Source organism: Tinamus guttatus, unplaced genomic scaffold (genome assembly GCF_059628265.1).
Source record: "Tinamus guttatus ecotype Peru unplaced genomic scaffold, ASM5962826v1 Tinamus_guttatus_pri_ptg000489l, whole genome shotgun sequence".
NCBI classification, from domain to species: Eukaryota; Metazoa; Chordata; class Aves; order Tinamiformes; family Tinamidae; genus Tinamus; species Tinamus guttatus.
In genome coordinates, this window is record NW_028289023.1 from 3,615,525 (window position 1) to 3,628,978 (window position 13,454).

Here is a 13,454-nt window from a genome sequence, read left to right on the forward strand (position 1 = left end):
AGTCTTGATACGTGAGCTGGTGTGTGGAAAACCATCTTTCATGGGAATTTCCACGTTCAAGTGGGTATATAATATATATTTTTTCCACAGAAGATGTTGAGTAAGACCCTGACAGCCTCTATAGCAGCGTCAGCTGGAAGCCAGTGTCACTGCTCATCTACGACCAGGCACTTTCCACTTCTCTCTTTACTTATGCCCCAGTTATTTCAGATTTTCACTAATATCTCCATATAAATGCTAAATATTCTCTCACTGACACTGTTCTTCCCTCTCTGCTTCCCCCAGATCACTCCTCAGTTAATAGCACACAGGGTTATGGTCTGTTTAGAGCCCTGAGTTTTTTACCTGCTATAAAATTTTTTTTGGTAAGTGTGGTTAGAATAATTGATACCAAAGCAGAGACTGGCAAATGTCTCCACTTTTTGGGGGGAAGATCGAATAAAGGAGGAGAGGGGAAAGAGGAATTTGGGATCCGTCAGCCTGCATTTGCCTGAAGTGCTTGCTGGTAAGAAAAGAGCATTTTTCACCATGCTGAGCAGTGGACTCGGCGCATCACCCGGTGTGGGAAAGATCCTCCCTACTGAATTTCCAGCATCGCTTCATGAAACACCCTGTCTTTTAATTAACTTCCTGGAGGTCGTCTTTAAAAGAGGGCATCACCTGCAGTCAACCAAGAGCAGCAAATTGGTGGTGTCTTCTCAGTGAAGCTGAAGTTGGATAGTGTCCCTGGGCAGCTGGACGCAAAAGTTCTCCTTAACCTCTGATGCTGTGGCCACTAATCTGGATGTTTTGGCCGTGTATAGGATGAATAGTTTTAAAATAAATGGCAGTAAGTAAAGTGAGTGGGTGTCTCCTTACTGCACGGTTGGGATTTACAGCTCGGAGCTCTCGGTTGCTGCCTGAACAGTCTACCTTCTGTTTTGAAACAGAGCAACTTCTGTTCATTAGAAGCAGTCAACAATAAATATGAAGAAATTTTCTGCAGTTTGCTTTGGAGCTTAGTGGATCGGGTGTTATGGATACAACACTTTTTTATTTTTTTAGAAGGAGTGGCAGAAAAATGGTACAGTGGTTTCTTGTTCCAGGAATGTTACACTGAGTTAACAGAGCTGAGGCACCATTGAGAAGTCACTATTAAAACTGTTTTAACTGACTTGTCCCATTGTGAAGCATCTGGTTGTTATTTTAGTAAGGTTAGCTAAGCAGTTATTTAAGTAATAATTAATGGCAACTAGTAATTTTCCTGTAACTGACCTGACCCTCCTTTGCTTTTATGGTATTATTTAATGATAATTGCTGGGGAAGTAGCTTGTAGCTGTAGCTGGAAGAAGCATGCTGGAAGCTTTGTGTTTGTTTGGGGTTAAGTGAATTTGGTGGAAGGCAATTATTGGAGCTGTGGCTCTAGGTTTCAAGCAACCAACTGCTCAGGACTTAGTCATGTAGCTGGGATGAGGGTTCCTCTGTACGGAGGTGAAAGAATTTAAAGCAATTTCCGGGCATGGTTGTGGCACAAATGTGATCTGTGCTTAGAGCTTTGAGGGCTTAGGGCTTTGAGGAGGATGAGGAGGAGGGTCTGTGTGAAAAGGGAAGAGAGAAGGGGGAAACTGGGCAAAAGGGAGAATGATTATGAATTATAAGGATTAAGAATTATCATTTTGCTCTATCAGGAAAGATCCCAGACCACTTTTACTTTTTTTTTGGTAATAAGGAAAATACATGGTTTCTTAAAAACAAAGCTTTTCTGAACAAAAATAGGACTCTAAAAATAGATATACACTAAAAAGAGGAAGAAACTAGATGAGGGCAGTAGTGACATGGATAACCTTGCATTACATTTGGTTGTTTTATCTTTTGTATTCACAATTTTATTTTCCTCTTCCAAACCAGCAATCCACTGTCAATACTTAACACTCCCTGTCAGTAGAAACTGTGTGCCCTTATGGTACCTTTGCTTGAAAACACTGCGAGGGGATTATTAGCTCCTTCATCAGTGTAGTGTGGTGCTGTGGGTGACATCTTGGGAACCAGGGGGGTTGCAAGATTTTTTAATAAAGTTGGACTCTAATCATAGAATACCCTGATAGCTGCTGTGTGAGGTGTCGCTGTCCATGTTTGTGTTGCCTGTGGTGCATGTCCTGCTGGCTGTGCGTGCTGGTGAACCCGGCTCACGAGAGGTACCTGAGCTGGGTCTAAGTATCTGAGCCAGGTTTAGGCTCCTGGTTCTTCTGGCTGTTTTTTATTCCCTCTGCTGTGATTTGTTTACATAGTAGCCTGGTGTTTTAGCTGAACCCACAGCAAACAAACCCTGTTAGAAGTAGCAGATTGACCTTTTCCCCCTTCCACTAAGTTAATGTTATACAAGGGCTTGGTAAAGCAGCAAAAGCAGCAAGTGACTTTGTTTTTTTCTTTTTATATATAGATACTTTTGCCCCTCCTATTTTACCTCAGCTGTATTCTTACTCTCCAAAATTACTGGAAACAAAACGTCTGTAAGATACCAGCAGTGTTTTTTATCATGACTCATTACTAGGCCAGGCTGCTTGGCCATGTAGTCTTCTCTTCAACTAGCTTTCCTTAAACTATCTTTTGATTATTATTTTTTTTAATCTTAAATTACATATAACGACCTTTGTTTAACAGATTTAATCTCTGCTAAGCGTTCAGTCATCTGAAGAGCGATGCTGCAGAAAGTCTCTTCCCTTTGCTGATCCTGCTCTGGTTACATAACGCCAGGCTCTGGTAGCCGGGAAGGGCAGGGTGACTCAGCCGCTCCGCACAGCCACACACTGCGAGGCAGGAATGGTGAGAACTGCTGTCCTTACATATTGAAGCTAAATTTTGGAGGAAAAGAAACCCCAAACAAACAAACAAAAAGTAAAAAGCAGTCCAGGGAGATGTGCTCTTTCCCTTGCGTATAAAACTGCTTTTTTAAAACATGCAAGTGTGTAGCAAGATACATTTGAATGCATAAGTGACCTCTTTGTATCCCTGAAAGTGGTGGTTGTAAACATTGGTCTGGGGACATAACAAAGACCCTTCTTTCTTCTTTCCTTTTGAATCTGAGGCCTTGACTTTTTTTTAAAGCAGTGTGACCTTCACATGCAACTGTTGTAAATTTTTTCATAATCGCTGCTAGTCTCCAATATTGTCAGAGCTGAGGAGGGAGGTGAAACCTTGCCAATGAAATGAAAATGGGTTTTTTGAACTTCTGTGTGCGATCTGGGTCATAAAAGCTAAAAACATGCTTTGAATAGAAACCTCAACTTTACAAGAAGTAGCAAGTCTTATCATGCTACACATTTAATGTGCAGTTTAAGGCAGCCCTCCTGTCCTCAACTTGCTTTTTGGGTAATGGGCTCAGTCCACAAATGCACCTGGAGCACAGCCATCAAATTCCAGGCTTGCAGCTTGTTGAACCTTCTGGGAAGCTAATTTTAGTGACATGGAGCAGCCTTTGAAACCCAGAGCTCAGATGGCTCAGCTTTCCTAGCAGTAAACTTCTGTGTTACACATTTCACTTGTTCCCCCCTTCCTATGTTGTGCTGAAATGAATTTCTTTGACTTACGAAAGCCTCTTGGAGCTGCCCCAAGCCACCTGAGGTGAAAGAGTGTATAGGGCTTTATAAAAACTAGAAACTACCTCAAAATAAAGGCTAAAAAGAGCTGGCAGAGTGCTTTTACTCTGTTTTTTTTAAAAGTAACAAAGGCTCTCGGTGACTTTATTATCATTATATATCCCAATGCCAGGGTTGAAGCCTGTCGGTGGAGTTGCCTGTAAGTGACATGACTATTTCGGCGCAGGTCTGCGCACACAGCACGACGCGGCGGCTGGCCCTGGAGCTGGCGAGCGGCTCCCTTTGTGCTGTAAAAGCAAGATGCAACCCAGGCTGCTGCCTGGTGAGGAGGGACAGCCTCTCCTGGCTAATCCAGCGCGTGGGCATCAGGTGTCCGTCGCCTTCTCCGTGGGAAAGGCGGGTAGGCTCGATGAGGGTTGCTGGGTGAAGTGTGCCTGTATTCCGACAGTTGTCAAGCAAAATCTGAGCTTTAGGTTTAGCTTTTTTCTTTTTCTTTCTCTTTTTCTTTTTCTTTTCTGTCTCATTTCTTGGTAATAACCATGAATATTGTAGGTCTTACTTCATAAATTTTGCTGCTTTTCCATAGATCTCATTTGCTCTAAGATGCCGTTATTTCTGTTTTAGCTTTCTGGGAGTGGTGAGTCAGATGTAACAGTAAGTGTTCAGCAAAGAAAAAAAAAAGCTTGAGCAAGTAGTTTAGAAGAACAATTAAAAAAACTCAATTTGCCTTAGAAATGCCACCTCCCGTATCAGTTTAATCCTAGTGAAATTGTACTTGGTGTTGGTGATGTGCCCGTTCTGCCCTCGGCAGGCATGTAGAAGCTCATGGACGTGCTGCTTTTCTATCACTGCTGACCTTGTCTTGGACTAGCAGGAAAGAACCAAGGCCTGTGTGAATCCTTTAACGCTCTCGCTATGTCCCTGAGAAGTTGAATTGTTCTTGGAAGCTGTGGACTTGCTAGCTTGCTATAGTGTGATTAAGTCTAGGGGGAATCTCACGAAGAGGGTTTAGATGAAACCGTGACTGAATATCCATGGTACAAAGAGATATTGAAGGTCTAAGAGAGGTGCAGGAGGGTTTCTCCTCACTCCTGTAGAAGCTAGGGATGTGGAGGAGAGGGGAAGGAGCGAGGGAAAGTCGACTTGAGAGCAGATTTCAGCCTTTCCCTCCCCTTTTTCTCTTCTCCTTGGCAGAGGCACAGGATGGTGCCTGTCAGAGGATGCCATCTGTGCTGCACAGGCTGCTAGGCTGTTACAGGATTGCACAAGAGCTAATCTGCCCTCGTGCTGCCCGACTGTTTGCTGGCCAGCAGCTGCCCAGAGATGCTGCTGCCACAAAACAGCTCAGAAACCAGGCAAAAGCAGCAGAGCTGCCTCAGCCTGATGCTGCAGATCCCTTCCCAGCATCAATAGTTAATGGGAGGTAGGCTGGTCAGATGAAAGCTGCTGAAAAGGGTAATTGTTTTATGAAATTAAATCTTTGTGTTTTTTTTTTTCTTCCTTTTTTTTTTTTTTTTTGAGTAGCTGAGGAGGTAGAGGATGCAGGGAGGGAATGGGCAAATCTAGTTACATCAATGATATATTTCCACTATTAAATTTAATTCCAGTCTGCCATTTGCTGCCACTTCGGTATTTGCAAATTGGAAGTGACAGGCTGAAGCGCTTGGGCAAAACATCCTCCCATCTTATTTTTCATCTGATTTTCTTACTCACAATAAAACAAGTTAGCTTTAAAATGCAATATTCCGTGTGTGCGAGTCCATTTAGTGGCTGACTTTGAGCATTTTAAGCTAGCAGCTTATAAGCATTTAGCTCATGTTTAATGGCTAAACAGAGGCTGAAAGGATAGCTGATACCTTTTCATCAGTATAAATAAAACTTTGAAGATTTGGACCAAATAAATTCTGCCATGGCTACTTCCAGAGTCCCATCCAAGCAGCTGCATCCAAGAGCTATCCGGGAAACTGTAAGCTCTGTTATTGCCAGACTTGCGCCTCAAAACCCGCCTGAGGGTTTCCTGGTGCCCACAGGCAGGCAGAGGGGCTGGTGCACGACGCCAGCCCCGCGCCTGCTCCCCGCACACGTAGGGCGCTGTGTACCCGGCCGCGCGGCGCTCATGGTGGCAGCAGTGCCCGAGGTGGAGCGAGAGCGGCGGGGTTACGGCGTCGCGGCCGCCTGCGCTCGCTGCCGCAGCTTCCCTGCTGCTCCGTGTCGTCGCCCTTCACTGGAGCACGTGTGTTTCTGCAAGCATGGCGCTTAGAAAAACCTTACACACGACTGGTGCCATTAATATCAACGTTTACCACTAGCCATAAGCACTGAGTGCTGGAGCTTAGGGCTGCTGCAAATGCCGTTAATCATTCTGCAGGAACGGCAGTGTTGCAGAGGTGCCCTAGGCTTATCTTGTACTTTGTTTGCTTGGGTTTGCGAGGAGGCCTTTTCTTCCTCTACTGTTCCAGTAGTTGTAGCCCTTCTAGCAAGGTTTATTTTTGTGCTGTCATAGGCACCTGAAATAAATGGGCTGGATTTCATCCTGAAGTACGTTAAGGGCTATGGACTCACATATAGTGTATTTATTGCTTGCTCTGGGAGAACTGCCGAGCTGGCACTTAAAAATAAAAGCAGCAGTCAGATGGCCTGGACTTTGGCTGTAGTTTTGCTTACTAGGGGGTTGTTTTGATGCCAAGATTAGGGGAAGGTTGTCACTTAGTGCAATATCATTTGTAGGTCTTATGTTTGGATTTGATTTATATTTTGTGTTATGCTGGAGTGGAATAAAAAAGATCAATATATTATTACCTCAAGAGCAGTTGGGTTGAAGGGTGCAGTATTAGTTTGTGATGCTTTCACCCGTTTTGTTGTAAAACTTAGAGAGGAGTTTTGGAGGAAAAAAAAAATAGGACAAAAGTATAATAAAGGAACCCTCAGACTTTTGATGTTTGCTTCACCAGTTGCCAAAAAAAAAAAAAAAAAAAAAAGCCTTTGGAAGTGTTGGAAGTACATTATAGGACTATGTTTGCTGAATAATAACTCTCCAAATAAAAGAATTTCAAAAAAAGAATCACTATTAATCACTATTTAACACCACAGCTTGTGTTTGCACAGGAAATGGAGGTGCAGCGGCTGGCGTGGCCTGCGCTGGCTGCCGTGAACGGGACGTGTTTTCCTGCATCCGAACGGCCGCGTTAACCAGAGCTGGACCCGGCGTTTGTCATGCACCATGTTTTTTCATGTCTTCAAACTTTGCACAACTGATATATCGATCAGCTAATTTGGAACACTGAAAAATTTAACAAGCAGAAACATGAAGTGTCCTGGAGATGAATCTGTTCACTTCTTTCGCCCACCCTGTTTGCTGTTCATCAAGAGTGATTTGATAAACAAAAATGTAGTGAAATAGAAAGGGTAGGGAATTGTGTGGCCATGTGGATGGCAGAAAGCGGCTCTTTTAAGGTTTGGAGGAGGATTTTTTTGTGTTTGTTTCCCAGTTCTGCACTTCCTTGTCTGCTGCGCTTCATAAGATGTTTTATTCAGTGCTCTTAGATTTAATATTTCATGAACTCGCAAGTGATTTTTTTATTTGTGCTAACCTTAATAGGCTTAGTTTAATAAGAGACGAGTATTGGCGGCTGTTGGGTTTATAGGTCAGTTTGTCTCCTACCTGATGCCTCCTCTGGCTTCAGAGCTGTTTGAATCCAGGCTCTCCTGAGCAAGATGAAAGCAACCCCTGCCCCGCAGCGGAGCTTAATGAAAATGAACTTTACCTGGGAAATCATCCCTTCTTCCACAACATGCAACTTTTAGCTAGTTGCTGCTGCTTGGAAGATTAATCTGTGACTTTTTCTAGTAAAAATATTTGACGCTTTGCCATTTGTAGGTTACTCTTAGAAGGCCTTACTGCTGTTCTGTGGAGCTGCTGAGGCAGGATGTGGCAACCGTTGTGACAAGTGCCCCTCATTACAGGAGAGCAATGGCTGTAATATTTCACATGGAGCTGCAAACTAGAAAATACACCGAGCTTGGCCTGTTCAGTGCATGCCAAACAGGAAAATAAGGCATGAATTCATCGTGGTCTGCTTGCTGCAGGGAAACTCCTGCAAGGACAACTAGGTAACAAGGAGTTCATCTGATCAGGCGGGGGTGTCAAACTGGTCAGTGGCTGAAAGGATTCTTTTTGTTTTAATCATCAGGCCAATTTTTTATCCCTGGAAATGAATTGAGAGGGCACTTTTTGAAAAGATTTGATGTTCTCTAGTTCAAGCAGGAATTAATGCCGGGAAGTCGGATGTACTGCGTATGTCAGGCGATTGCAGCAGTCCCTAAACGGTAGAATCAGGGGATCTTTCCTAGCTGACGTTGTTTTTAGCCGAGTCATAATGCACCCATTCTGCTGAGAGAGATTAATTCCAGAGCAGTACAGTGCATTACTGTGGCACTGTGCTATTTTAGCCGTCCCAATTAGGTAGCTTGTCCCAGGGTGCTGAGCCAGAGTAGATTTAGGGGATTAAGTTTCATGTGCGCAGCCTGCAGGCCCTGCACAGTGCACTGAGCATCAACAGCACCTGGGTGTGTTTGTGCTTCTGAGGGAAGGATGCAGGGCAAAGTGTCACTTGGGAAGCTGCCACCTCAACAGAGAGGTGCCTGGGAGTGGGTAGAAGAAACCTGGTTGTGTACAATTAAGAGCAGCCAGAAGAACGGGTGAGATAGAGCATGTAGAAAATGAAATGGGTGATGCCATATTATTGGTCCTGTAGAAAAATCACAGTGACAGACTGCCAGGCTAGGAGTTGTCAAGGAGAGATGACTAAAAAGAGCTTTTTTCCCCCACATTTTAAGGCATGGGTACCACCTATAATAGTGAGAGCCTATAATAGCAAAACACTCCACCAGAAATTGTGCAGGTCTCAGAACACAAAGTACTCCATCTGAGGCTCTTGGCTAGGCAAGAAGTTACATTATGTTGCTAAAAAGAAGTTTGGGTGATTAAAATATGTACTCTCTAGTGAAGAACCATTTTGAAATGAGAAAGGAGCTACTTCAGGGAGCAGCTTTCTTCACCAGGTCTTGTTCTGTTTTGGATCTTTTTGGTGTTGCATGTGTTTGATGCAGCACTGTTCTTATAGCCCTTCCTTCAGCTTTAGCGGCAAGCCAGGGAAGAAGGACACGGTCATTCATCACCACTGTGTCTCTGGATGCTGTCTTGAACCCTAGTGGAAGTACTTGATCCAGTGACAGCTGCTAGTTCTGGCGCAGAGTTTCATCAGTTCAGCTGGTCTCCAGAATAGCATCTTATTGAGATGTGGCTCCACACCCACAGAGCACTTGCATCTAGACCTTATGTTGGGTTTTACAGTAGCAGAGGGCTGGGATTTATCGCCCAGTTGCAGACCAGGGAACTCACAAGAGGTCTTTGCAGAGACCTGTCAAAACTGCTTCCTTGTCTGCCCTGTAACCCCCCAGATTTATCCTGTAAACCATGGGTGTTTTAGGAATACTGTTCCTCTCTGGTCATTCTAAGTCTTTACTTAGTTTTGGAAAAGGGAAAGAATTAATTGACATCTGTGCCAATAGCACTAATTCCTCAGTGTCAAAAGATAATTTGGGACCTTTTTTTTTTTCTTTTTTTTTTTAAACTAGACAATGAAAATATGTGAACAAAATTCTTTATATTTTTGCTTAGTTTCCAGCCTTCATTCTACAAGTCAGTACTAAAAGCTTTTCAGAATTGAGGGGGAAATTAGTCTTTCGAAATACATAAAAGGCTGTTTTGTTTCATAAGTGAAAGTGTGGTTTCCTTTTTGATTTTTAGAAAAGTCGTTGTTAGTTTTTACTATATTGGAAGACAAATGTGCAAAGCACCTGGGGAGCTGTAGAAGTCCTCACAGTTCATACCTGGAAGAACAACTGGCTGCTTTTGTGCTGTCTGCTCTGGATCACTGAGAGCATAAGAGTACCTAGTCTTAAAAAGAAACTTGACCTCTTGCTGACTTCTAGGCATTGAAATATAAGACAGTAAAATAAATGGAACAGTTTTTAAAGACCTATCTTGCTGTCATTTTCTAACTTTGAAGTGTTGTAGGTGGCAGCCTATGTTTTATTAACTCAGTTTTCTGTCTGTGCAGAGTGCTTTTAGGGAAGACATGAATTTCTCTTTGAAGGCCATCTCTACCTAGAAATAAAAGCTGCTTTATTACAAAATGTGCATTAATTTACAGCAAAGCAACTTTTCCTACATGTTTATATACATATTCTTCAAGTTTTGGAATTAGTGGAAACAGCTACTAGTGGACTAAGTTGTAGGATAGTGAGGAAGCTTTAACTCTTGAATTGTTTAGCATTCTCATTTCTTTTAAAGAAAAAGCTTATGCTAATGATTATGCGTGACAGAGAAAGTCTGTGACCTATATTAAAAAAATTGTGTCCTTAAATGCAAATATGCTTTATAGAATATTTATTCCCCCCCCCCCTTTTTTCTGACTGAGAAAACTACTTCTTACACATCCTGTAATTGGTCCCTTAATGATATTTTCAAAGGATTGTTTAATTTCCACTGTGTCCTAGAGGGAATGCTAGGAGGGAGACATCTCCTCGTATATGTGAACTTTCTATAAGGGAATTTATGTATAGAAAACCTTATAAATAAATTAGAGCTGTTCTCTGAAGTGTCACATACTGGGATATGAAGCCTTTTGAATCCTAACTTTGAAAAGCTCTCCTGGTAGCGATGCACATCCTTGGGTGAACAGTTTCTTATCTGCAATAAAAAAGCTGGTGCACCATGTTTGGTGTCATCCATACAGGGCATTTCCTAATTGAATTGAAGTATCTGTGTGGTGGTGTGATTTGAATTGGTCTGCCACAGCCTATTCATCACTCAGCATTACTAGAGATGGCCTCTCCAGCTCAGCAAGTGCTCTGGCACGTCTAGCAGTAGATCAGCAGGTCGCTTGGGACCCTTATGTTTCCTCATTAGGTTTTTGGAACAAGTATCATGTCTGCCTGGCATGGAGGGCTTTGGATTTGTTTCCTCTGGTGGGGATGTGATTTCTGGACAGTGAAACTAGTCTGCAGTCCAGACCGAGATGTGGTAGGTGAGCAGAGCTGTTGGGAGACACAGCTGGTCCAAGCCAAAACACTAATGCAGGCTCAGCATGAAGTGATTATGTGCCTTTAAATATGACATATATATATATACACATATATAGACCTTCAACTTAGATCTTGTATAACTGAAAGTAACAACACTGAGGTAAATAGAGGTACTTGAAGTTTCAATTAAATGGAGAATCTGTAGGTAATATTCCATCATTTTGTTCTATGGGTGGCCCTATCACTGATGTTTCATTGCCCTTTTATGTAACCGTATTTGTTGTCTGCTGTTCTTAATCTATATATGCGTTAACCTTGGTTTTGCTCTGATAACTTGGAAGTACTTTATGTATGTTCAAGTAATAATTTAGTGATTTTGTTTTTTAAACAGCTGGAATAATGTTGGCTAGAGTTTTTCTTCTAGTTAATCTTTTAAACTTTCTTCTAGTTAATCAATAAAGAAAAAAAACAGAAAGTTACAGGCTTCCACAGTCATCTTTAGTCACAGACCTAGGTATGTGAATTCAATTTTGACAGTACTGTATGAGTTTTAAGAATACAGAGGAACTGAAAATTATAAAATACAAGACGATCAGGATGGATATGTTTATATATATAAAAAAATGGACAAACTGAAGTAAAAATTGAAATTTGTTTCAATGAGAAATACTGCGGAATTGAGACATTCTTATTTTTAGAACTGGTCCTTTTTTTTTTTTCCCTCTGAAGATCTGTCACCTTAATGAAGTGAAATGTTTCACTGAGGTGTTCTTGCTATGGCAAAATTCCTTTCAGTTCAAAGAAAGGAAGAAACGTGGGCCCTTCCCTTGCTGTTATAGCAAGGAGCTTTTGTTTAAGATGCTGCATAGGCTTTGGGAGTCCCTGCTTCTAAATTACTACTTGAGTTTGAACTACCCTGTATTTTTAATTTTCATTGCTGAAAACCCTTTTTTACAGTGAAAGCAGGAAGTTGTCTGATAAAACTAGAAAATTTGGGTGAAAGCTGAAACAGATTGTGCAAATTGCTCTCCAGCAGCGCATCTTATACTACTGAAACATTCAGGCTTCTAGACAGGTCATCAGCTTGATGTTGGTGGATAAGCCTTCGAGAAAGATTGTGTTGTTTGTATGAGTGGAGCTCTGATATGGTCTGTTCTGTCCAGATGGCCGGAAGTTTCCTGGCTTGATGAAAAATTATTATTTCATTTTTTTTCTTTCAGTGAGAAATTCCTTTTGGATATTATTTGTGTTATTTATATGGCCATCTTTTAATGACGAGAGCTATAACATTCTTTTTGTCTTTTCTTAAATAGAATTAGACCACAGCTAGCCAAAGAGAAGATTGAAGGATGCCATATTTGTACATCCGTCACGCCTGGAGAGCCTCAGGTGTTCCTGGGGAAAGACAAGGCCTTCACTTTCGACTACGTGTTCAACATTGACTCTCAGCAAGAAGAAATCTATATACAGTGTATCGAAAAATTGATTGAAGGTTGCTTTGAAGGATATAATGCCACTGTCTTTGCATATGGCCAAGTAAGCTTTACAACCTCATTTGAAGTATTTATTTTGGAGTAAGCATAAACATTTTTTTTTTAAGCTCATCTTTGTCTTTTAAGTTTCAGAATTCATTGACCTATTTTTTTTGTGTCTTGGTTTTATTTTAAACAAGACATTCTCTAGAAGACTGTTTATGAGTTTGTTTGGGTGCCTGTCTGTGCAGGATGGCAACTGAAATTCAGCAAAAATACATATGTAGTAAATTTGAATTGATTGTAATGTTGACAGGAGCATGAGTCCATATATTTACTGAATTCATCCCTAAAGCAGCAACACCAATTAGCCATTTATTCAGTTAATTCAGATAGTTTGACCATGTTAAATGACAGATCCCAAGTTAGTGAGGTTAAGTCTAGTCCTAGTGAAACAAAGCAGTTTGCAGATCTAGTTCACTTGATTATAATCAATTGTGTGATGCTATTCTTGTCTTAGACTTGACCCACTAATTAAGTGAAAACTCAGCACCACCCTGTCTTCTGTAAGACTTTGCTTTTAATTAAGGATTTTTGCTAGTGAAGGTGCAGCCTGCTTGTATTCTGAGGCGCTGTCTGTAAAAGGAAAACAATGGTAATTTTCTACCTGAGATATTCAGACATCATAATTAGCGGCATTTGATCTGCTTCAATGAAGAATTGCAAATTATGATATTACATTTGGAATGTGTGCTTTAATTAGTCTCAGTTGAAAACATTAACTATTCTTTTGACCTCAGAGATGTCAGCTCAAGCCTCGTGTAAGCAGCTTAGAGAAATCTTGTAAGGAAAAGGTTAGGAAAGATTGAATGGGTCCTTGCCTGCCTTGGGTCTGACTGGGGATAAACAGTAGAATTTGTCTAACTTAGACCATTTATCCATATTTTCAAAGTCACCTATTCTACATGTGCATGCTAATGTTGTAAAAATAAGTGTGACTTGGTCTCTCCCTAGCACTAGTTTTCACAGACTGCTGTTCTTTGCGGTGAGAGTGACCACTCTTTCAATCCAGACAGGTGCTGGGAAAACATACACCATGGGAACTGGATTTGATGTCAACATTACAGAGGAGGAACAGGGCATTATATCACGTGCTGTTAAGCATCTTTTTAGATGTATCGAAGAAAAAAAACAAGCTGCTATTAATCAAGGACTCCCACCTCCAGATTTTAAAGTGAATGCACAGTTCTTAGAGGTAAATATGCTATGTATTTGTATATATAACTGCTCATACATTTTTTGGAAAGCCAATAAAACA

The 13,454-nt window shown here is 41.5% G+C and overlaps 1 protein-coding gene across 7 annotated transcripts in view; it reads left to right on the forward strand.

Moving 5' to 3' along the window:
• Nucleotides 1-13,454, forward strand: part of KIF21A (kinesin family member 21A) — a 79,185-nt gene that overhangs the window by 13,938 nt on the left and 51,793 nt on the right. For all 7 annotated transcript variants that reach the window (XM_088533236.1, XM_088533229.1, XM_088533232.1 and 4 more), the window contains exons 2-3: nt 11,978-12,200; nt 13,209-13,391. In XM_088533236.1, coding sequence (XP_088389362.1) covers nt 11,978-12,200; nt 13,209-13,391 — 406 coding nt within the window. The remainder of the gene's footprint in view (nt 1-11,977; nt 12,201-13,208; nt 13,392-13,454) is intronic.